This window comes from Limulus polyphemus, unplaced genomic scaffold (genome assembly GCF_000517525.1).
Source record: "Limulus polyphemus unplaced genomic scaffold, Limulus_polyphemus-2.1.2 Scaffold954, whole genome shotgun sequence".
Classification (NCBI taxonomy): Eukaryota; Metazoa; Arthropoda; class Merostomata; order Xiphosura; family Limulidae; genus Limulus; species Limulus polyphemus.
In genome coordinates this window covers 167,825-194,606 of record NW_013666564.1, presented here as the reverse complement: position 1 = coordinate 194,606, position 26,782 = coordinate 167,825, and the positions used below count along the sequence as shown (strand labels likewise).

The 26,782-nt window shown below is 31.7% G+C and overlaps 1 protein-coding gene across 7 annotated transcripts in view; it reads left to right on the top strand.

The window, feature by feature from the left end:
* LOC106461421 (putative Polycomb group protein ASXL3) overlaps nucleotides 1-26,782 on the top strand; it is a 71,904-nt gene that overhangs the window by 17,980 nt on the left and 27,142 nt on the right. For 4 of the 7 annotated variants that reach the window (XM_022388375.1, XM_022388380.1, XM_022388376.1 and 1 more), the window contains exons 3-9: nucleotides 3,018-3,126; nucleotides 7,339-7,450; nucleotides 13,049-13,407; nucleotides 16,617-16,776; nucleotides 18,927-19,075; nucleotides 20,828-20,861; nucleotides 23,655-23,995. In XM_022388375.1, the coding sequence (XP_022244083.1) occupies nucleotides 3,018-3,126; nucleotides 7,339-7,450; nucleotides 13,049-13,407; nucleotides 16,617-16,776; nucleotides 18,927-19,075; nucleotides 20,828-20,861; nucleotides 23,655-23,995 (1,264 nt within the window). Of the gene's footprint in view, nucleotides 1-3,017; nucleotides 3,127-7,338; nucleotides 7,451-7,606; nucleotides 7,850-13,048; nucleotides 13,408-16,616; nucleotides 16,777-18,926; nucleotides 19,076-20,827; nucleotides 20,862-23,654; nucleotides 23,996-26,782 lie in introns of those variants that run through there. The other 3 variants (XM_022388377.1, XM_022388379.1, XM_022388378.1) reach the window with 3 other exon arrangements.

Genomic DNA, 26,782 nt, shown 5'->3' with positions numbered 1-26,782 from the left:
CAAAATGAACAACATCCTTTCCATAAAAAGAAATTCAAAGCCATCCCAAATAACCCAACAAACACACACACACAACAAAAAATTAAACAGAACTTTATTACAAATGAAAAAAGATAATTTAATTACTGACGATCTTTATTTTTATCTATGTACAACTGATTCACGCACACCACAACTCTATGGCATTCCTAAACCACACAAACAGGACTGCCCCCTACTACCTATACTGTACACTTATGATTCATTAGCTACAATCTTGGCAAATACATAGACTGGGCTCTCACACCATATGTAACATCTGCAGGTTCATTTTTTAAAGATACCTTCAATTTCAAATATACACTAGAACAACTAAATTCAAAAGCCTAAATGGCTAGTTTTGATGTCGTGTCACTCTTCACCGAAGTCCCCGCCAATGAAGCTTGCAATATTGCACTCAACCTCTACATTAATGACCCCAACAAGTTAATGCACATCACCAGCATACTTTTTGCTTCTCTCTTAGAATTTACAATGACTAAAACCAACTTCATTTTCAACAACAAACATTTCCTTCAAATAGATGATTTAAGTATGGGTAATCCTGTTTCACCTGTTCTTGCCAATATATTCGATTCTTGCCAGATTGAAACACAAACCATACATTCTGCGCTTCATCCCCCACTATACTGGTACAGATATGTCGATGACACTTTTGCTGGCTTCATTTCTACAGAACACACACTAACTTTCTTTAAACACAAATTCCATTCATCCCAACATCAAATTTATCATAGAACAAGAAAACAATAAACAGTTATCCTTTCTTAACCTCAAAATTATTAGATCAGACACACAGTTTAAAACCAAAATTCACCGTAAAAACACACACACTGGCCTCTACATCCCCTGGAATTCCACTCATAACACCACACCAAAAATCAATACTCTCAAAAACCTCATAAACACAGCCACAAGACTCTGTTCAACAGACTACATAAATGAAGAAATCAACCACATAAAGCAATCCTTCATTCACACCAATAAATTTCCACCAGCTATTGTTGAAAAACTTTCCAACATTCCCCACAACAAAATTCAACTCACGAACAAATTTGATACCAACAAACCCAACATTACACTGCAGTTTACCTTTTGTCCCTGAAACCAGCTTAAGAATTATCCACACCTGGACAAAACTAGCCATTAAACACAATATTCCTGTCAACGTCAAATTCACTGAAAAACCTGGCTCTAAATTAAAATCATTACTAAACAAAAATTATTTAAAATCACACAATACCAACGTCGTTTGCAAAATAACATGCAATAACTGCCCAGGATTCTACATTGGAGAAACAGGAAGAAAATTGGAAACCAGATTCACAGAACACAATAAACACCATCCCATGTTTCCATCATTGCAACTCAAAAAACATAGTATATCTATTAAAAACACAGTAATTTTAAACAAAGAGCCAAACATAAAGAAACGAAAAATCAAGGAATCCATCTTAATTGAACAAAACAACCCTACTCTAAACCAACACCCTGGGGTGCCAAGATATCTTTTCCAAGTCTTGCAACAGTATCCGGTCATGTGACCTCTTTGTTCCATACTGTGTGTATATATATATATATATGTGTGTGTGTGTGTGTGTGTGTGTGTGTCTGTTTTAATGTAAACTACTTGTACCTGATGATGACAAAACCTTGTCGATACGTTGTACATTTGCTGTTATGTTAAACTAATATTGAAGGTTTTTCTTCAATACCCATTCAAGCCGTCTCCATGCATTATGATACCCATATTGTTGTATTGGTTTAGAAATTTTCATTTACTAGTTGGGGCTTTAACTGGATTGCTTAGATCTGTGCCTACTTGTATAACATTAAATAACATATTTATTAATTTCTAAAAGAAAAATAAGTGGGGGGGGGGGCATTGGGTACATCACCAAGACCCGCTCCTGCTCAAATAACATTGAGTATTGTTATCAATTCCTGAAAAACAAAGGTGACTGGACCTTATAGATCCATGCCTTTTTATTACAACATTAAAGAATACAGTTACACAATTATAAATTAGAAATATAATATAAAAAACAGTAAAATTAGTTTATTTAACTGTTGAGTAGTCAAGAGAGTTGATGATAGGTTCTGCCAGCCAGTTGCTTTCCTCTCTAGTCAGTAGTTTAAAGTTAATGATATTGGCAGAAAGCATTAATAGGTTTGCAATAACAAAAACAGGGAAAGCAAGTTTCAAAGAAAAAAATGTTTAAATGTTTAACCAAATTTCTGCATTACTCTGAAGAGTTTAAACTGTTAACAATGCACTTATATATATCACTGACAATAATGGGTAAATATAAAATAGGTTCATTAAAAATACAAGAAATGTATTAAAAAATAAAATCATAAGAAAAAGGAATTTAAAAGCTTTACATCTACCCATGAACAATAGCATTTATGATTAATATTTTCCATCTATCTATAGTATAGATAGATTAACCAAAATGAAACTATTGCAATAATTAATTGGTACATATAAGGTATATCACCAAATGGCAACATTCATGAAACTAAGAAATCACATAACATCATAGAATACATAAATCACAAAGCCAAAAATCTAATAACAAGAACATTTGGTCAGGAAATGATTTCTAACCATTATTTACAAAGAAAGAAGTAATGTATAACATATCTAAACATGAAAAAAGGAAACCTCAAGTGACAAATAGTAAAACAAGTAAATCTCTGTATTTAAAAAGTTTTATATGGTACATTTGTTTGTTACAACAACAAAGAAACACTATAAAGCTACAATAACTTTAAAGAAACATAGGTGTTGCTATGGAATTCTTACCTGGACTAGTTTAATAATCATATATAGCCAAGTAAACATTGTATGTTCAAAAGCTGTTAATTACTGTAGATCAGAAATATTTTCATCAACTGATTGCTAATGTTGTTAAATGCTACTGAAGAAATAGGTATCAAATTTATCATTTAATGTTTTTTAATTGATATTTCAGTGGTTCAGGATCATTGGTTTGCTTGAGTGCAGCTTTGAGAGCACAGTCTCGAGGTCCTAGTGCTGTGTTCTACAGAGTGTCTGGTGCAAATAGTGTTTTTGGTCTGAAGGTGAGAACTATCATAACTGCTCTAGAAATATAAACAAATCATTACATGCTTTTTTGCCTCTCTCTTTGTTTTTAATTCTAACTTTGTATGTATTTTTACACTACACAACTTTAAAAAAATTTGATTTTCTTAGAGGGCACTAATACAATGAAAGCAATATTCTTGAACAAATATAAAACTTTGCTTGAAATTGCAGTGCATGTGTTAATAATTTTTGAATTAAGTTAAAGATTTTTAGAAGCTATTTTTATTTGCATCAGCTGTAGTCAATCTGTCATCTGTTGATTGTTCTATTATTATCCTATACTCAGATTTATTGTTGTGTTAAAGAATTTAGCTTTAAAGTTTGTTTTTTTATATAAAGTAACATATCATGAGTTAACTTATTGGACTAAAAAATTTTTTACAAGATAATTGAAAAATACAAAAAACAGTTCAATCTTTATTACTTGCACAAGTTTATATTGCAGTTGTGTTATTTTTTCACACATTATTTTGTCACTTAGCTTTTAGCAAAAGTTCTTCATTAAACTATAAAATGTTTATTAGTGGAAAAAAAGAGGGATGAAAAATGAAATACATGCTAGAATACCTTATTTGATTTGTACTTCATTCACTTTAAGCCATTTCATGCTAATATTGACACTTAGAGCTGAGAGGTTAGTGAAATTTTGCTAATCAATTAATCATTGGGCTCATTAATCGATTATTCTCACATGTGTCTAAAATAGGTGGAACATTCAAAAATAATAATAATAATCAGAAACACTAATTTTGGCTAGTTGATTTTTTCCCAAGTCATGTCCAGAGATGGATTGAATACTGGAAATCAGTATTGGAATACAAATACGTCATATTTTTATAAGTACAAAAACAATAACTGGAAAATGCTAAGTAATCGCAAACAAATACATCGGAATGGATTCGCGAATACTTTGTCAGTTAATATGCAGTAATAATAAAACAGCAGACAATAAGATTTCTATACTTTTATTTTTCAAAATGCAATTTTTTTTTATTTTTATTTTTTCAAATTTGGTACGCTGATAGATCTTTTCAACCTACAATTAGGAGTCTCATTTGATGTAAATATAAGCCACATGTGCAAATTTATTCAACAGAAACCTCTCAAATCTGACAAAATATTTTGTGCACATCCATGCAAAAAGTCACGTGAGCTTCACCTAATTATAAAAGTGCACTCTTTTTAGTTTTTTGCCACTCAGATTAAAGCAGCAAAACTATAAGGTGAAAGGACATGCAGATACACAAGTATTGGTTAGGCGAAGCAAACTAGATTAGCAGTTTCTAGCCCAAGTTTTCAAAAGAATTGTACAGGTGGATGGTTATTAATGATTATTGATTGATAACTTTTCAGCACAAATTTACTAAATTTTATAAAATTATATTAATTAAAGAGTGTTTAGCATCACATGCTATTAGCTTAAGCAATTAGCATAAATAACGATGCTTGATATGGCTGTACCGATTACATGGGGATGATGACAAGAAACTTAATCTAAATTCCATGCATTACTGTAAAGGAAGCTATTAACACTTTTAGAGAGGAGGAACTACTACCATATATTTTAAAGAATCTGGTTAGTTCTATAATGTAAAGGTCTGTTTGGTTCTGTAAAGTACAGGGCTGTTCTGAATAATATGGTTGCGATTCTAAAGCTAATGTGGGTTACTATTGAGTGACACTTTTTACTTGCTGTAGTTTGTTGGTGTGTATTGACAAAAAAGTCATGATATCTAATATAAAAACACCTTAGATGTGAAAAAAGGTGCACCCAAAAATGGATTGAGTGTGCCCCAAGTAGAACAAAAAATGTTGTTTGGCTAACTAATGAATGAATATTTGCTGTAAAATTCTTATTGATGCTATAAGTGTAGCTACCAGTTTGGCTGCCAATATTGATTTCATTCCTTTAAATCAGACACTAAATCCTTTTTGGCTGCCCCTTTTTTTGTCACACCTAAAGTGTTTTTGATTAGATTGAAATTATATCTGGACTACATGCTGTCAATCTCAGTAATCAGCCCATAAACACGTGGCACTACATAACTGGGGGAAACAATGTTCTGACCCTGGATGAAATCTGTTGTCTCTTCAAAAAGTGTCAGCATTGTCTCCAAATCTGCAAGCACAGCTCAATCACAAAAATAACTTTCGAAGTACCAGTATCTAGATGATCCAACTTCTCCTGGGGAATCTTCAATAAAGACTTAATCATCTTAATTTCTGAGTTCCATCGAGTTGGTGTTACTGACTGAACTCCGCCATCTCCCTCAAGAAGATCAGTTGCTTCCATTGATTTTTGAATTTAGGACAGGATGGCTGATGCTTTGTTAATTAGTTTCAGCAGTAATCCAGTTTTTTTCATGCCATCCCTGACCACAAGCTGTGGCATGTGGGAAAAGCAGGGGTCATGTTCAGGAATAGATTTGGATATATTGTCAGCTGATTTAGATTCATCCAAAAGTTGATCTTCTGAGTCACTATCTGTAGATGAGTTATTACAATCTGTTATGCTAGGTAGTGTTTGCAGTTCAAATGCAGGCAAGCAGAATGACTTGATCATGTTGGATGCATTATCAGATATCACATATAACACGTATTAACCCTATTGCCATGGGTATCCATTACTATGCATGACAAAAGGTTTTAGTGTCTTACATTCAAAATTTTATTAAACTATTTTTTGTTTATGTCATACCAATTAGAATAGCATAAAATTTTAGCTGATAATCCATATTTTAATAGTAAAGAAGTTTTAAGTTCTTAATTCTACAGGGCAATATTTAAAAAAATTTCTGAATTTTCCCTAGTGTGAAAAATATGACTTTTTTTTCACTAGGCTTCTTCTCTAATTTATTTACCACCCCTCCAAGAAGTACGAAATTTAACATAAATTACTTACTATAATATTGTCATTGCTCATGTAAAGCATAATATTCCTAGCCTTCAAATTTGTTTGGTTACATAGCTGTCAAATAGAAAGTCAGACCCCATTTGATACACCCACCTGTCAGGATTTGTTAGTAGTTCTCTCTGATGTTCAATACTATATTATTTATAACCAATAGTAAACAATGGTTTTCATCTATTAAATGACATATTACATTGTTTTATGTACAGAAAAGTGTTGATTTCTCTTTCAGTACAAACTTCGTTCCCATGGGAAAGTTTCTTGTAGAAATAAAGTTTGTACCGAAAGAGAAATTAACATGCTGTAGATGTAATAGTGACAGTCTATAAATTTGATGAGTACAAAAGTTGACATTCACTAAATATGAATACAAGTATGAATACTCCCAAAGCTGTATTCAAATATGAATACCTTGTGTCTGGTCATGACACAAATCAATTTAGCTGAACAACTTGAAATTAATCAAAAATAATAATGTGAAATCATAATGGCAATATTGTGATTACTTGGATAATTTGAATAATTGGAAACATTAATTTAATTTAGTTGTTTATTTTTTCACATTAATCAAGTTAATCACTCAGCTCATTAGAGAGGTTTAGAAATTTTTTAGTCAGAATGTAGACATGGAAATGGTTAATGTTATATAAATATCCTGTATAAATCTCCAGTCACTTCATTACTGTTTTCAAAGACTCATCATAAGTAAATTGTTCTCTACAATTAAGTAATACTTTTTTGATAAGAAAAACTAATTGTAAAAATTAAGTATATAGTAAATACTGTAGAGTGTAATGCTGTATACATTGTAGCCTGTACTACAAATTAATAGTTTTTTCATTATATTTTCCAAAAGAAAAAAATGATTTGTGATTAATTTTGTTAAAAATACTTTCTTCATAAAGTGTCTTGTTGGCATATTAATGTTTACTGATCACCAAAACTGTATGGTCATACTTGATCATGTTATGTCACAACTTGTCCTGTATAACATGTTTTTTATTAGAATAGATAACTTTGCTTTGTAAAATTTTACTTCAAGTTTGTAAATTGTGTTTCGGTGTACATGCATTTCTCATGTAAACATTAATACGTACTGACACAGTTCAAATTTGGCAAGATTTAAATAATTACTCATTTTCTACAATTCCTGACTTTTTTAATGTATATCTTATAAAATTTGCTTTTCTTAAATTTTGAATTTTCATTTTATACAGGATCTGTATTGGAGAAAAATATTTCACATTTATTTTAGAACAATATTGTTTTCCATTAGAGTGAGATACCTGAAGGAGCTTTAGTTATTGATGTTGAAGAAGACTTGACAGAAGAGATAGATGTTGAGGAGGCTAGTAGTAACAAAACAAAATCTATCTGTAATCAGAAAGGTATATATATATACTGTTTTGAGTTTTTTTATTTTTAATGTTAGATTTCATGAAGGCACAAAAAAAGAAAAAGAAAAATGTATGAAAAAAGATGGACATGTCTTAAATATAACAGTTAAAAGCTAATTAACTAGTGTCCTGCACCAGCATCTAAATTCATTAGCGATGTGGTTAGTGATTTGTAGCTATAGGTTTTTTGCCATTTATGTTTCAATATTAATCAGGTGGAGAAAGAATACAGATAGAATTTTTTGCTTTCTGCAGTTTTATTGAGCATCTAGTTGGACTTTATTGCAGTGGTACTCAACTTGTGGAACATGCATGCCTATCGGGAGGGGGATAAACTAAAATAAATTGGTCACTTGGGCAACTAAAATTTTGGAGCGGCTGATAGTAAGGGTGAGGAAATGATCAGACTATTGGCCATATACTTTCAGACTGAGGAGAAGAGTGGCCCAAAGAACTGCTGCAAACTTAGTGGTTGTTTATAATAGTTTTGTAATATCTGCTTTTGTTATGGAACTTTTAATGTTTATAACAGATTCAAAAAATTTATTGGCAAAGCAGTTGTTTGAGGTCATACTTACTGTAATCATAAAATGACCTAAGAAACTGCACACAACACTTGTTTAGTGCAATTAGTCATTTTGAAATTAAATATACATAAAAAAATAAACCATCTTTTTGACTGTTTTAATGCTAAAGTAATTAATTTTTTCTTTATTTTGAGTATTTTTCCTTCTATACTCAATAGACTATTACATACTGCACTGTCAAACAAGCAATCAAGGTAACTCTGTTTAACTTTATTAGTATCTAAAAATAAAATAGAATGTAATGTACTTCCTTTAATATTTTGAGTTTAAGTTGAGAAAAAATATTCTTTGTTTTTTATTAATTTTTAATCTTGCATTATGAGTCAATATTTTTCTGGAAAACATCATTTGCTATATATATAGTGGAATTATATCTATAGTAAAATGATTTTATGTTTCAGAAGTGTTTACTAACCTCTGCACAACAAAGAACTATTATATTGTGCCACTGCCATGAAGATTTTTGTACATACCACAAACCTTGAATGAAGCTTCTATTCCTACATCTTTAATATTAAAAGAGCCTGTCTGTTTGTGTGTGTGTGACTGCCATAGCTCCAAGAGGAAAGAACCTAGAGACCTGAAACTTTCCATGCATACTAAGGGATTCTGAGGGTGCGCATCTGGATATTATTTTTTAGATTTGACTCAAAAGAAATTTGGCCAATTTTTGCCACATAGTTTTGCCTTATAGCCCTTAAGCCCCCTTATTCTGCTTCCATGAAGGTCTATAGAAAAATATCTTATTTTTTTCTAATTCTCACTTACTGAGTGAACAATATGTGGAGGTTTCCTGCAAATATGGGAATAAAAATACAAATCTGAGAATTAAAAAAAAAGATGAACTAAATTTGGGAAATGGCAACAAGCAACGGGAAGAAAAATATGAATCAGATAATATTGGAGAATAAAAAGAATCTAAATTAAAACCATTTGTTTTTAAAAAGAATTGAATTAAGTTGGAAAAATGGCAACAGACAAATCAATCAAAGAATTGGCAAATTGGGGTAGCTGTAGAAGTAATTAAGATAATGGATATGCTTGACTGGTACATTGAGACCTATGTGAATCATGAAGGGACCTTAGAATCTCGCAGAGGAGCATGATTATTTTATGCTAGTACATTAATATTATTGTGCCAGCCTATGATGTAATCATCATTAGATTATAGCTTTACACCAGTAGGACGCAACATGTACTCCATGTGCAGAAATCCTCATGAGCACCAGCATTTGTATCAAGGTTCATTCTTCTCTCACACCGCTTTATTCATACATGTTTCCTTAAGAATAAACATCATTTTTGTGCTTATTATCTTAAACTTTTATCACTGACAGTGTGATCTTTCTTTAATTTTCTTGGTTATGAGAAAGAAAGATGCCAGATTTGAAACATTCTAGTTCAAACTTTGAATCATATTATCTGCAGTTTGATATTTTTCTTTTAATCAAATTTGTAATTTTGTGGCATGTCCCATTGTTTGTGGTAAAGTTTCTTTAATACTAATTCCCATAGTTTTAACATGACTTACAAGCATAAAGGTCTCATTAAGTACCCTTCACTGTGATCATTAGGCCAATAAAATAGGCCTATTCACTAGACATACCACTTCAATTTTTGTTTCTTAAAAAAAATGGTTTCTTGGATATCTGGGTTATGCATTCATGTTTCCACATTTCTGAAATCACCTGAGACTTTGAAATTCCTTAACGGGAATCATCCAATTATGTATTGTGATTGAAAGCACCATTTGGTTGGTCCCATTTTAATTTTGAATCCAGATCTCTTACTTCTATTACTTCAGCTGAGCATGCCCCATTTTTCGATGTGTTTTACTAATGTTGTTTCTATGCCTGCTTTTGTTTTCTAGTTCCCTCTTCCTGGCAAGGATCAGGTAATATCATCTTCATTCTTCACTACTTGGATTACACAGATGTTTTTTATTCTCTTTCTCCAGTTAGATTTTGCTGAATTTTGAGGCTACTTTGATGCTTCCATCACTTGAACATTTTCTTTCAGCTTGGAGACCTCCAATTTTTTTCTCTTTTTCACTCTCCATCTGCACTTTGTCATCACTTGTTTACTCAGCTTCTTTGCTACCTATCCATGTTTCACCTTCATTTCATGGCTTTACTGGGGAAGCTGGTACCTACCTACCTATTTTCCACTTTGCTTTAGATTTTTTTCTTCCTTTGTGTCCCAGTTAGCTTGATTTCTTTGTTTTGAGGATTTGATTAGTTGAGATGCCTTACATTTGGGTGTTTGACTTCCTCAGTCTTATCTCAGAGACATCTGTCTGGCACCTTTCCTTCAAGACAAGCCCTTTGGAGGTGGAAACTTTAGCTGAGACTGCCTTGTCAGCAGTTTTCTCAGATTACTTTGGTTTCCTGATTTTCTCATCCACAGAAGTCTCATTGAGTTGTCCCCTCTCCTGGTTTGTCGTGGACCACGGAGATGACTAGTTTCTGGAGCTGCCCCTCAGCCTTGGTCTGGTGGAAACTCAACTCTCCCTCTTTGTTTACCTGTGAACTCCCTTTGCAGATGATCTGTGGTTCGCACAGTGCTTTCCCATGAACGTTTCCTATTCTTTTTTGCTATATTCTTCTTTCTTCTTCTTCACCAGTTGTCTTTCCACTCCTCTGGATCTCATAAACCTTCGGCACTTAAGAGAAGACTGTGGGTTATGAGCACTGTGGAACAGATCTTCAACTCCTCTTGGGGTTTTTGCTCACATCTTTTGTCATTCTCAAGAAGACAGGAGGATGACGTCTCTCCTCCTTGAACCAAATTTTGGTCATCCCTTGGTTCAAGGTGGTTGGTTTTCTCAATCTGAGGTGAGTGTTCTTTCCTGTGCTGTGGATGATCAAAGTCATTGTTTCAGATGTTTTTCTTTGCATCCTTATTTGTCTCTGTGCCCTTTGCTTTCTGAGGTTCGTCCATGATAATTGAATTTTTCAATTTTGGTCCTTCCCTTAAGTTTAGCTATGGCCTTATATGTTCTCAATTGGGTCATGAGTGTAGTTGCAAGGAGGATACATTTGTTGGGTTTCCATTTCCACTACTATATAGATGACTGGTTTTGTTCAAAGAGGATGCAACCTCCCTTCACCTTCAGAAAGTGAGGTGTCTTGTTTTGGATGACTAGTCAAGTTCTCCAAGTCTTTATTGATCCTCACTCAGTACCTGATTCACTTGAGTCTTTTATAACTTGTTTGCAGAGTAGACCCAGCTATTTCTATTATGTCTTCTTGTTATCAAAGCTCTCATGTCTCCTGCTTTCTTGCAAGAGAGGTTTGTTTGGGTATTCCGTCTTCAATCGAGCCCCCTCCCCCCCTTTTCTCTCTCAGACATGCCCACATGCATTACTTTCAGTGTATTTTGGCAGAACACTGGAATATGTTTAGTGATCCGTATTATCTCTCATGCTTTTCCCCCTATCACATCAACATTACATGGTGGTTTCATCTCTCTCATCATTCTTCAGTCTTCTTAGAGACCTTAGCAAGGTGAGTTTTAATTATTTTGTTATTGTTTTGTTCTTTTTATGGCTCTCTCATCAACATTATATATTAATATACTATATATGATGAAACCCACTAAGTGGTCAGTGATGCCTCACAGGTAATAGTACTCTTTCAAAATCTGCATTAAGCAGGAAAGTACAAAAAGTGTTAAGCCCATCTGCCCCTGCTCAGTGCCTACTGTTGAGATGTTTTTTTTTTTTACAAGACTGCTTCAGCAGTGTATATTTTCTCTTCCAAGCCATACATCATAAGAAAAATAATAATAAAAAAAGCAACAGTATCAGGTGTGTGTCTACCCTCATATATGGTTAGTGCTTATTGTTCATTTTCGCTGTAACCCATTGCACTGTCTATCAGTATGGAACTTTATGCAAATATAATGTTCCTGTTCAGTCCAAGCATCTCTCGGAGGTTCTTCCTCCATGCAACTTCCTTCCTCCTGTTTTCTTTTGGTGCAGTGAGGGAAAACCCTTGCTTCCCCATTCCAAAGCTGTTGGGGAGATTGATATGAAGAGTCCTTGGAGGGTTCAGTTTAATCCCACTGGTATGAAATCAAGTGGAGTCACTACTTGGTAGGAACCAAACCATTCCTAGTCATTAGTCCAGCCAGGTAGGTCTTTCGTTCTCCTTGTGATGCAGGTCTGGGATATGTTCTCTCTTCACCTCATTATTCTGGTAAGGATATCATTTAAGTATTTCTCAAATAAAAAATGGCCTGACTTATTGCCCTAGTCACACTACGTACTCATGCTCAACCAACTGCCTATGAGCTAATGGCTGGTTAAGCAATCTTACATTCAGCCAACGTATACGACACTTTAGAACCATCATCATTTGGAAAATATATTTTCATCTGTCACTTCCATTTGGCAAAGAGCGTTCCCTTCTTGAGGTGAATTTGGTCTCCAACCGAGTGATGCCTGACTAGCCCTCCACTCAAGTTGGTGACACATTCCAGGGGTTTTCCCTTTCTGAATATATTTTTTGAGAAATAAGCTCATCTCGTTAATTTATTTATATGCAATGCCCCTCCACCATCTTCTCAATGTGGGATTTTAGCTCTTTATTGTGCAGAAAGGTGGGTAAACATTTTAAAAGTTAACATTATCCTTACTTGAAAATGTATTTCAGATAATTACTCACTTCTTTGCACAACCTCTCATAAATCCTTCCACATACATATTTTGCCTTGTCAAGAATGAACCATTTTGTTCAAGTGCTAGTGCTCTGGGAATTACTGTGCATGGAGGGTATGTCTCTCATCTGTTGGTGGATAACTATAGTCTGATGATGATTTCATCACAGGCTGCAATACACAGTAATACATGTAGGGGTAGGATCTTTGTTTAAGGTGTGTGTGCAGAAATCTTCATGGCAGTGGCAGAAAGTAATATCCTTTTGTTGTGCAAAGAGGTAACTATCTGAAATGCATTTCAGGTAAGAAAAATGATAACTTTGTTTTTATTTGTTTTCTGCAGTTCTCTGTGTTCAACTACCTCCTAGTTACAATAAGCCTTCCAACTCACGTCCATCATCCAAATTAGTAGACACTGGTGCAACTATTAGTGAAGTACAAAACAAAAGAGACTTGAAGAGTGGTGGGGACATGCTTTCTAATTTGGATTACTCATTCAGTAAAAGCCTAACTAAAAATGAAAGGACTACAAGTTTAAGTGAAAAAACTAAAGTTTTTAATGGAAATTTTGAAGATTATCCAAAAACACAAAAGAGAAAATTATCAAGTGATGAAGAAGCCAACTCTATGGCAGACTTGGGTTTGAATAAGAGTGTTCATTCTCCTTTATCATCACCTGTTGGAAGTCCATCTCCAGGAAAGGTAAAGTACATTAGTGTTACAATTATTCTGTCTCTGCTAACATATGAGTAACTGTGTTTTCTGCCACACATATGTTGTTTAAAATATTTTAAAACTAGAACTTGTTTGAGTTTTTTTAAGAAATGTTTTAGAATTTATCTTTGTGTTCGTTGTGTATCAGATACGTTCCTGAATTAATACACTGTATCATGTGGAACTGCAGTGGTTCTGTTAAAGAAACTACTATACCACTAGATTGGAACAAAATTTCACATTTGTATTGTAAACACTTTGTTATTAAATTTTCAGTGAAAAATCAAATTTCATTTCAGAAGTTTATTACATGTGATGAGAAACTTCCCATCATTAATCTACAGAAAATACATAATGATTCACAATTTATAGCTTTCTTGTCTAAGAAATACAGAGTTCTTTCAATTGTACCACAAGCATTTAAATCTGAAATATTATTTTTACTTACCTCTAATTTTTAATCAACAAACAGACAGATTAAGATGAATGTGAAAAAAAATGCAGTTTATGTGATTTTTTATCACAGATTTTAGGTTTATTTGTTTTAATGCTTCACTAGGTTTTGGAATTTCAGTTGTTCTCAATGTCTTATACTGTGCATATAAATAGCATTTCAGAGTATCTTTTGTCTCTCATCATCCAGCCCAATTGACAAGTTCTGGTATTGAATTCTAGATGTCATGGAAAGTGATTTGTGCAAGATGTAGAAATTAAGAAGAATGTGGATAAAATATTTTTTGAAGTTTACATGATTTTTATCACAAATTTTAGACCTACTCTTCTTTTAATTTTATTCAAGAGCAAAGCATTTTATTTTCTTCTTACATGAGCCACATATTTCATAAAATGTTATCAGTTTCCTTATCAAACATAAGACATTATTTGCAGAAATATTTTAGATTTTATAGTGTATTCTTTGAAGCTTCCCTAGTTCTTAGTATTTGTAATAAAGACCACACAAAAACATTAGCCATCTCATTTAATTTTCATAGGGACTTAATAAATTGTGTTGGTAGAGTGAGCATAACTGATTCAAAAACTATGCTTTTGCTGCTTTTAGGACAGTACATTTCATTCCAACTAGTACATTTTAAATACATTTTGACAGGCTTAGCCGCTAGTGCTTCAGTTTTAATTTCCTAATTTTATAGCTTACAAATACAGCTTACTTTTCTTAGTATGCTATGTACTTGTTAAGCAGATTGCTGTTTTTTATGGTAATCTAGATAGAAGAAGCTCTAATTCCTGCAATTTAATGTTGCTAGTTGTAATAAGTTCCACTTACAGGTTCTGTCTTAAGAAAAGTTAAATTTGAAATTGTATTTTAGAAAATACAGTTTTGGTAATAAGCTGTATCTGCAATTTATTATTACAAATTTGGCTAAGCATACTTCAAGAAAACTTTGTCATCAAGTGTGGTTCTCTTTGGCAGGTTTATCCAGCAACTTTGACTTTAGTAGTTACTTGGATATGGTTCCTGTATCTCTTTTCACTGAGCTATATGTTGATCATTGTTGTTAGATATACACGACTGTTTCATTTAAATTTAATACGAGAGTTATGATTTATAGTTATAAAGCACGCGTGTTAAATTTAGTATTTTTAGAAGCAATAATTTATCACAGATTTGATTACGTAACTGTTTACGAATCATTTGTTGCGTAATTCAATTGTTGTGAATTACTGTCATATTACTTGAACCTTCTGAATTTTTCTTGTTGCTTAAAGTGAGTATTGTTACATCATAACATCTTGTATTTTGTAGAAAGTTCTATGCCTCAGTTGGGTAATATATATGTAGGCGACCAAGTTAGTACAAGTAAGTAAGTTTGTGAAAGTGAAAAAAAAGGTGAACTTAGACTGCATGATTGTGCATTTGGCCATAAAGTGCAGATAGTGACAATTTCTTAAGTGAATTTCACAGTTTGTATTGTAATAACAGAGACAGAGGAGAATAATTTGTCTTTTCAAAGGGTGTTCTAAAATAACTACTGGTGTGTACTTTGACAAAAAAAGACAATTATTTAAGGCTCTGGATACAACTGTGATAACCAATATTTTAACGAGTTTTTGTAGATATGTTTGACTTTTTTTAATATATTATTTTAAAACAAGTGGATTGTATGCAATCTGTTTATCATTGAAATTTATCACCAACAAGTCACAGACACCTATTGTAAAGAATCCTGGCCTTATAAAAACCTGACAATTGTTATATGTTCAATTCCATTTGCATACGTTTTCAGAGTAGTATATCAGAAGAACAAAATTGTAATAATTGATTGGGTATCTATGCACTACTCTGTTGCTTCAGGTAATTTAGCAGCATGATTATTCAGTGAAATAATATCTTGGCAAAAAAGTGAAATCCAAGGTAGATGAAGGTTTTTTTGCTCATTTTACACATCCTTATGTTGTATGATAATTAATATCATCTGTCTGATGACATTTTTGACATTAATGTAAAGGAAGAAAAAACTGTTTCAAGGACTCTGTTTCAAAAGATGATAAGCACTAAAGTCCTATTTAATTTCAATCTTTCCAGTTTTCATGTAAAATTATATAAGTAATCTTGTTTTGTTTTGTTTTTTGCTATCTAATGTTTGAACATTTTTTGATAGCTGAATGTTAGTTTAAGATATTTATGAATGAATATGATAAAAGCATGATTAGATTTCTTAAATTTATTGTATTTTTGTAAGATATATAATAAGTGATTTGAGCTGTTGATGTGTACTACTTCGCACTCAGCTGTTGTCAAATGCACTGGGTTAAGCATGTGAACACATTATAAGTATTATTTCTTCTCCTTGATGAGTACTGTTTATCGATTCTCTCAAATCTATAACACTTTGTCATTATTTGGATGCTTATTTTTTGCAGGCTGAATATAAATTCTTGATTCTGATTATTTATATATATTTAACTGTATCTTTGGCCTTTTTTTTGAAAATGTACATGAACTGATATAAACCCTACTGTAGCAATAATAAGACAGCCTTGTCAATGTAACATCTTATGTGAACCATTGGACTAAAATAATACTTAAAGTATTAGATGATCTGCTTGTATATGTCTGTTTCAGTAGTATCTAAATATGAGCTTATTGAATTATTATTTAGCTGTTCATTGATGGTGTCATATATGTTACTTCAGCTATTACACATGTACTAGTTTTAGTTTAATTTTTCCAATAGATTTCTCAAAGTCACAGTCAACGAGCTATCAAACATGCTTTACGGCAGCAACAAAAGAGAAGAAAAAGAAACACTGCAATTGCTGCCAGTAGTAACTCTACACCACCAATTCCACGAATTATTATGAAACCCCTTCCTCCTCCACCAAAGTCTTCAGCAAGTACGTATTAAAGATTTGAAAGCTCTTTGTATCCTATATCCTTGTTTGGTGAATGTTTTTACTACACTGTATTTTTTTCTTTTCAGTATATATAAAATTACAGTTTGTCACACAAATAAAAATGTATTTGTTTAACCATTTTTAAAAATATTCTTTGTACAGTTGCATAATGTAAAGTATAAATGTGGCAATCTTTAGAGAATTTCATTATAGTAAATGAACCTTGGTTGAAAAATGTTTGAAATATCCAAATTAGTATAATTTGGCAATAAAAACCTAGTAGTGTGGTTAACCTCATAATCATTACATGCTAGTTATTATTCATTAACGAAAACAGATATGAATATATTTATTTCTTGTAATATAAATACATTAATCCATGTTTCATATTTTTTACCTATATTAGATTTTATGAACAGTGTTGGTAGAAAGTAAACTTGGATCTCACAAGAGACACTTGTTCAGCAGTCAAATTGTTTAAAATAACTATAAATATGAAGCCCAACCTATAATTTGATTCACCACTCATCACTGGCTTATAGTTGTTTTGGGAATTCCATCTCTTATAAATAACCGTGAACAAGAGTAGATCAAAAGAACAAAGTAAAGGCTTTATTGGTGGAGTGTACATTATATGTATGGTATTTTAAGTTGTCTTTTATTCACCTCAGTGAATGTATATTTATATAGGATTTGAAAAGTATGTATCATTGATGCTACAAATCTATTCTTCTGTATCATTCATCAGACAAGCTGTATAAAATAAAGTAAATGAAAGTCTGTCATAGATTGCATAATTTGTTGGGTGGTATTAAATCAATCCACTAATTGCTTGATCAGAATGTAGTATGATGATCATACTTATAACAAAAAAGCATTATGGGTGAACAGTAACAGGGACAGCTTGTACTTTAAGGTAGCTCACTGATAGAACACTAGTCCTGTTAGCCATATTTCCTGGGTTCAAGGCATAGTCCCAGAGTCTCTCTTCACTTTTTGACTTTTTCATCTAGAAAGTTCATATTAGAAAGTGTCCTTTTATTGATTCCTAATGGGATTTATAAAAGAATATTAGAAATAAAATTGAAATTACTGAAAAGAAAAAAATGTGGCATTGTTCTGGATAATGGAAGAATGTGGTAGTTTGAGCTAGTTGTTAAAAAGTGCCTACTATAATTGATAGTGGGTTAACTCTTTAACTCGGTAAAGCACTTGTATGCAGGTCGAGAGTTTTCTGGTTCAAATCTGAGTCAAGAAAATAATAAAATTGAAGTTACTACACTGTCACTTATGGCTAACTCTAACTAAAGACAAGAGCCTTTACAAATTCAGCTAAGCTCAACTATGTGCTTCCTGTGAGAATGATGTTTGACTAGAAGCAAAATTCACAATTCTCTGTACAGAAAATATTGTAATACGATACGTCTTTTGATAGATTAAAACCTTAGCTTTCTATTGGTTATAAATAATATAGTATTAAACATCAGAGAGAACTATTAGCAATTTCTTAAAGAGAGGATGTAACAAGTGGGCATGGCAAAAGGGGTCTAATTTTCTATTTGACGGTATGTACCCGAACAAAATTGAAGGCTATAAAATTTGTTCTTTGCATGAGTGATGACTACATTATAATGAGTAATATAAATTATATTTCATACTTTTTGTAGGGGTGGTAAATAAATTAGGAAATAGGGGATACCTTGAGAACAAATGTCACAATTCTCACACTAGGGGGAAATTGGGGATTTTCTTTTTAATATTGCCTTATAAGATTAAGAACTTAAGACTTACATAATGTTGAAATTTGGATTATTAGCTATGTTTGTATGATAAGAAAGTAATTTTACATTTTGAATGTAAATCACTAAAATTTCCTGACATGCATACAAAATGATGCCCATTCTGAAAGAGTTAATACAATGCATTTCACATAATTTAAATGTGCAAATGAAAAGATCTATATATTTCAATTTTAGGGACATAATACATATTTTTCATAAATAATTAATTAAAAAGTATCACATCTATATTGTCCAAACTGGTAAGTAATAAATATGTATATTAAAAAGAAAAAATTCACAGAAGAGAAAATATTCTATTACTAAATTTCTTGAATGACTAAATTAATAATGTTTTTTATTGATGTTCAGGAATTATGAGCACAAACAGTTTGGAAGACAATCAGGACAAGGATGAAGACAGTATGTCAGACAGTGAGAAAAAAGATCTGTCATCTACATACAGTAAGCCACAAACAATGAGAGAACTCTTAGCTTCAATCCCTGGGTTAAGTTTGAAGGTTGGTTCTTTGTTATCTTAGACAAAACAGAGAAAGATATTCATTAATCCAACTTCTTTTTTATTTAGGTAGTAGTTTGAAAGTAAGTTATTCATTATGATTAATGCATGTAACTAATGTGTAATAGTATGCCTTTTCTTCTTTTTTAAAATCCATTTTCCTACAATTAGTATTTTTAATGATTTCAAGAAAGTGACAAATGATTTCACAGGTCTGGCATATCTTGGTGATTAGGGCACTCAACTTGAAATCAGAGGGTTTTGGGTTTGAATACCATCCTAGAACATGCTTGCCCCTTCAGCTGTGGGCAATTTATAATGTGATGGTTAATCCCACTATTTGTTGGTGGTAAGTGGTGTTGGCTAGCTGCTTTCCCTATAGTCATGTATTTCAAATTAGAGATGATTAGTGCAGATAGCCCTAAAGTAGCTTTCCACAAAATTCAAAACAAACATGATTTCACAAATGTTTTTTAAATGATTGATACATAATATTTTCATCACCAAGTTGTGATAGAAAAAAAACTTGATTTTACCAAGTGATATGTAATAATTTTATATCTATTTTACATGAGAAAGTAAAATCCAATGTCTCTGTTTCTTTAAACAAAACAATCAGCCATTGATTTGTAATAGTTCAGAATTGCTAGTGAGCGTGGTGTTTTCTAAAAGCAGATTATTTAAGAGGGATGAACTGATCACAAATATAGATCAAGTCTTGTACTTTTTTTCATTTATCAGAGATTAGTTATGCAAGCAGCTGCATGTAGGGATATACTGCTGAACAGAATAGTAAGAACATAGTTGGTAGCATCCAGCATTTCTTCTCTTCTTCTTCTTCTCTCTCTCTCTCTTTTTTTGTCAATGATTCAAAATAGTCTCTTTCCCAGTTTGACTTAAACTCCTTTATTAATTATTTTTGGTTACCTTTGAATGATTTTCTGTAATTTTTACATTTATATTTGAACAGTTTGTGTAATGTTTTTTTATCAAATCTTTGGGTCTCCAGAGAAAACTTTGTGATAACTCGTGTATATGTGTTCACTACAGCTTAATTTTGAATCTGCAAATGTTGGGAGATATTTTTTAGATTTTGAGTACAGTTAACATTTAACTTCATTAAAAATACAGAAAAAGTACTAGGTTGTAGATGTACATTTTGATACAGTTCCAATGCTAATACTATTCCTGAATTAAGTGTAAGTTTCACAAGTTTACCATAAGCTGGTGTTGTAGTATTCACTGGTTTATAAGTTTAATACTATCTCTCATATACTAATGAACCTACTGTTAAGTATGTTTATTTCATGTTCTGAAACAGATGGAAAGCCTAATTACTACATGTGGTAGTCAGAAATAAATACTTTTAGGTGAGAGGGTGCCCAACTGATGAAACAATGTATTCTAATCATTATAAGTTGTATTAATTATTGGGGGAATTTTTACTTCTTGTGTTTGCTTGATTTGATCAGATGTTAATTAGAAATAACTGATTCACATTTAGATATTACTTAATCTTTGTAACTTCTTTTAATAATGAAATATAGTCTTTTTAACATTTCTATCTTTTCCTAAAGCATTAAACAAATATATCTGAATTTTCTTTGTCAATTTTCACAACAAGCAAAGAAAAATATTTGCCCAAAGACCCATGTGTTTTTAATTCTCAGCATGATTACTTGTTTGTATCTTGTATAAAGTAGGTTCTTACAGACTTCTGATCTTTCTATTTTAATCTTGCATTTTTTCATAGCCAAGAAAACGCTCCAACAAGAAACTAAGTACAGGTAAGTTGAGCTGGTATTGTAAAAAATTTATAAAGTAGGTGTAATGAAATTTGGAAACTTGTGGGAAATCATAAAAAGCTTATTTTTTAGTTTTAATAGAAATCATTATTATCAGTCCATTTGAAACAAAACTGAAAAAAAATTGATGTCAAGTTTAGCTTGTTAGTCATAGTTAAACATTTTTTGTTTGATGAGGTGTGAAAATATTTCCTGCCAGCTATCTTTAAGATCATATATGTATTGAAGCTCACAGGTGTTAGTGCAGTAAGGAATTGATGTTGTGATGTTTGTAGGCTGGTCTTTAAGTTACTTTAGCATTTTTGTGTTACATTTTGTGCTACTGTATTTGCTACATGTCTGTATAAGAATGAGTAGTTTCACTTAGTCTATGGGTGTGGCATCGTGACTAGCATGCTTGGACTGTGAATCTGAGAGTACCTGTTTCCAAGTCTGTCACTTGAAAATGCACTTTGCAATTTGGGGGTTATGGGTACATTGTAAAAGTGACAATCAAATTGCACTGTTAAGTCAGACAAGAGTAGCCCAAGAGTTGGCAGCAGGTGATGTTGACTAACTGGCCTCTCTTCAAGTCTTTTAGTTAAAATTAAGGACCCAAGAGTTGGCAGTAGGTGATGTTGACTAACTAGGCTCCCTCCAAATCTTTTAGTTAAAATTAAGCACAACTGTGCACATGTAGCCCTTTGTGAAATATGACATTTGCCTGTAAGAATGTAATATCCTTTTTAAGCTTGTTTTAACCTATCATTTCAAGTTATATTTGTGTAAATCATGTCATATGGTTCATTCCACAAGCTATAAAATTAGCTGAAACATATTTGTGCCTTCTTAATTTTCATGTATACTATTTTAAACACATTTTTTTCAAATTGTTATTGATCATCTGAGTGGCACTTTTGAAGTGTTCTAACCAATTAAGTTACTAGGTACAATTACTTCTGTAAATTATGCTTGTATTTAACAGTACTAAGGAAAGAATCTTTATGCATGGCCAGCAAACATCAAAGTAATGATTGCAAGCATAGGTATAGATTTTGATCTGATCTAAGAAATTAGTCTCAGTTACTTATGTTTGATTGTCTACAACAGTCATCTCCTTGCACATTGGGGGATTTTGCTCTCAGTGTAGACCTGTCCTAACTGTTGTGCTACTGATGGTGTAAAGTCCTGATGTAGGCTAGTATATACGTAAATATATGTATATTTTTTTACCCCTTGGATAAAAGTAATTCTATGAAATCTCAACACTAATGTCATTTGCTTGTAGTTTATCAGATTTCTAACCTGTAAGAAAATATCTGCAAGAAGAACACTAGTTAAATGGCCGTGATGATTTTTTTATATCAAATTACAATTTTTAGTACCTTTATAATACAATATTCATAACAGATTGAAAGTTTCAAAAAGTTATTAAATACGATTTCCAGCTACAGAACTTATGTTTTCATCTTTTCCACAACAAAATGCAGAGTGAACTGTTGTTGTACCTGTTTAATATCATGTAAGTACAAGAACACTGACACTAAAAGTTGGTGGGAAATACTTTAAAAATATACACATCATACTTACCTTATTTTCACATAATTAACCCTTTCCAGACAATAAGTTTGGTATCAAACTGTAGATTATAATTCAAATTTTAGTATTAAACATTATTCAATTTCTTATTTTAAAAGTAAATATTACAAAACAATTAAACATCAATTTTTGTGTGTCACGTGGTATATTGAATTCAGAACTGGTTCAGATTAGATGTTTGTGATGTCAAAATACAAAGTCTACAGTTTCGTACGAATTACGAACTTAAATTACCGATATTGAAAAGCTAGAATTTAAAATAAGAACCTCATATCTTTTCTATTTGCTGAGATATCACTCATGTGAATCAAACACAGTAATCCCACTCACCTCTTATCATTTTTGGAAACAGTCCCTTATATACACTTACTTCAATATATAACGTATGAATAACCAATAGAAAGCTCAGAATGTCCCCGTGGTGGCTTTCTCAGCCATTTTCATGTGTTAGGGTGCCATCTTGTTCTTTCGAACCAAGATTTCAAGGAGGTAGGTTGTGTCTTTAGTCTGCTCGAAATTTCGTATTTCTTTAGACCCAAATACAGCTTAGTTACTAAGCTTGATAAGTTATAGTAGAATTCTATGGTACTGATGTAGTAATTTATGATTTTTTGGTCATTGAACTGTATATATACAACCTAAAAAATATTATTTCATTTCATATCCTCCACGTGCGAAATTTTAAGAGGCTTAGCAACCAAAGTCAAGCATCAACTGAGTACAAAGGTTGTAGCTAGAAGAGATAATTGTTTGCTTTACTTCTTTATTTACCGTTATATGTTTTAAGAAAAATATGTTTAAGAACTTATTTCTAAATAGTAATTATCTATATACGTATATTACATATAATAATTGAAATGTGACTGTATTTTACAAAATACTAGTCTACTAAAACATCAGCCATTTTATGTTTTGCTATTCACGAAATTCTAAAATGTTCAGTTATTTTTCAATACAGAAGTACTTATTTTAATATAATAATAAATTTGCAAACAATGATTTATGAGTATAATGAAGAAAATTTTTGTTTGCCAATTTATTATGTTCAGCTGTGCATAAGTTAAGAGATTTGTCTTAAAACAATTTTATAAACAAGTATAGATCTCATGGACAGTTTTTATTGAAAATATAAATTGTTTTAGTTGTAATTCTCTTGTTGATTCTCATTAAATTGTATTTTCTCTTTTTTTTTTACAGCTGCCCAAATTGCTCAAACCAAGAAAGGGTGCATAGATGTGGAAACTCCAGATTCAATACTAGTTAACATCAATTTGAAAGCATTAATTAACAAACATACTTTTGCAAGCCTACCTTCACTTTACCAGTATCGTTTGGTCCAACTTCTACCTTCAGTAGACCGAGTAATTGGTCCAGATTACTCAGTTAGGTTGAGTGCATCTGCTCTTAGCAATGAGTTCTTTGCCAGAGCTTGTCAGGACTGGCAAAAAAGACTTGCAGAAGGAGAGTTCACTCCTGAAAATCAGCAGAAAATGAAAGCTGAGGTAGAGAAAGAAAAGGGAAAGCTAGATCCTTGGAAGGTAATTATTTCATTGCTTATTTTTGTGTGTTCTAAAGGTTATAGTCCTTCTTCTCTAAACAAAGCACAGTATACTAGTAATATGCTCACTGTCTAATGTACCTCACAGGTGAAGTACAAATGCTTGTAAGAACAATGTTAGAAATAATTGTATTGCAAGAATTTTATATAAATGATATTTGAAATCTCTTTCCCCCTCCCTCATTATTACCAGTTGCTTGGAGAGGCACTTATGAGAAGTGTATTTATAAATGTATATACATTAGTAAATTGTATAGCAGCATGAAATCAAGATATAATGATCTGCATATTCACATACAAAATACTAGTATATCATAAAATTTGTTTCCTTTTGTATTTTCTGTGATAAAGTATGTTTATTGCTTTTGTATTTCTGTTATTATTTCCAGTATTCTACAAATATATATCATTAGAAAGTGTGTAAGGAACTGTACTTGTTTGGGTGATGCTTCTTGTATCTTCTTTTACACAACATCGTAATGAATGAACAAAAAAAACTTTATACACCTATGTTTTGGAAAATCTGAAATTTTTGTTTCAGTTTTGTTGTCCAAAGATACAGGAAGGCCTACTTTAAAAAAAAATTGTTTTATTTTTCTTATCTGATGAATTCCATCCCTCCACCAAATCCTGATTTAATCCTGGAGAAGACCATATTCGGTTAAAACATTTTTGTTTCCCTGTTGGTTTAAAAACAAGAATGGCTACATACTGACTAATAAATTTTTCAAAGTAAACAAAAATTAGGAACAGTTAATCATTTTAACTTTGAAATCTTTATGTTTATAATTTTTTTACGAAATATTAATAAATATATATTTGTGTGTGTGTGTGTATACATAGACACACACACACACACATACTTTTTTAAAATGTTCGTTATAATTTTTGTTTCTGGCCAGAAAGTACCAAAAATACTTAGAAATTTTCACACTAGAAGACCATAAAAGAGAATAAACAGAAACTCAAGTACATTTATTTATTAAAAGAATTTAATTACTTAAAGTTTTGTTGAGTGTCATTTTGGATCAAATTTTGTTTAAGGCTGATTAGTTTTCAAAGGCACACTTCATAGTATGTTTAGTATACTAGAGGTACTTTCTGCAGGGTCCCTGAAAGTGTTTTGTTTCAAAAATAAGTAAAACCAAAATTAAAAGTAACAAATATTTTTATTTCTTGCTTTTGAAGTTCATATGTCATTCTATGTTGTAGCCTACAGAGGGCATAATTCTTCTCATGGTTCATGGCACGTGCACATTTTACTCAAGTCACAATAGTACAAATTGCAATGTTAAGCATCCCTTATATGACATAATTTTAGTGTTTACTGACAGACAATACACTACTGTATAATCGTGCAAATGGTTAAAACAGGGGCTTCAGCCCTCTTTTGGGGATATTATTTGTCTTTTAGTTACATTTAACATAATTATATTTCAATTAGAATAGTAACATTCTTCCTAATTAATGTGTGATTCTGTTATTCTTATTATTTGTCATCTTGTATCTTCATAGACATTAGTTTTTTTCTGTACTATCTGTACGTTCCTGCTAGCTGATGCTATAGCTAAATAAGTAACAGGTCATAGTAATTTATCTCCAGTCATCCTACTTTAAACTTACACTGTCTGAGCCACTTAAGGGGCTTTCATTGTTAGGGAGGATTGTGTCAAGTTTTGTATATATATATATGGATGTGAAATTCATCAAGGAATGTCAAAGTTGTGCTAGTACATGTAGGAAAACAATAATCTATACGTATTTCATAAGTATACTCCATTTTTTAATGATACTCTCATTAACAGCATTGGTTACACTTTTAACATAACTACTTTTATTATTTTTAATTTAATTATTATATAAAACTGTTTTGCATTTTTAGCTTCTTATATGGATTAAGGACTAAAACTAAATCTCTTAACTCTTTCAGCACGATCTCTGTCCCTGGGACTTACCTTGTAATCATTTTGTGCTTATTAGAGTTTTCTTGCTATAACTTTTAAATTAGTTAGCATATGTTAACAAAATTTGACAGAATACCAGTAAACATTACAATGCTTTCATTCGCAAAATATCAAATTATTTTATTCAGTCCTAAGGCATGTTAAGCAATGTTTTTCTCGTGCCTTGTTTGTTTTTTTTCGCATGTTGCCTATCCAAAATGAAAAGTAATTAAAAATACTTTTATGATTCAGAAAATTTTCAAATTTCACATGCAAAATCTTTATAATGTCCAGATACTTGTCAAACATTTATTAAGAAAAAACTTTATATTTTATCTATTATTTTCTGTAATGAATCTCTATACAGGTTCAATAGATTTGACAGATCTTGTAAGCACCATAAAAAATGAGGAAATATATATATAAATTATGCCTGTTTCATTCTAGAATGACAACAGATTATAACACAAAAACATAAATGTTTAGACTAAATAGCTTAAATCTCATAACCTTGAACATTTATGTATATTTTTTTATTATATTGACCTTTCAGCCATGCCTGGCTAACAGTACAGAAGTTACAATGATGCAGCACATGTGCTTTCATGTTGCCGTATCCAATAATATAAAACTGACCTTTAGTCTTTACAAAGTGATCTGTCTTGGCTGTGTTTTAGTAGACTAGTATTTTGTAAAATACAGTCATATTTCCATTATTATATATGTATATAGATTATTACTACAGTGAAACCCTGATTTAATGCGAATTTGGATATAACGCGATAGGTCATTAACTCTTTCGACACGGGCTCGGTCTCTGAGAC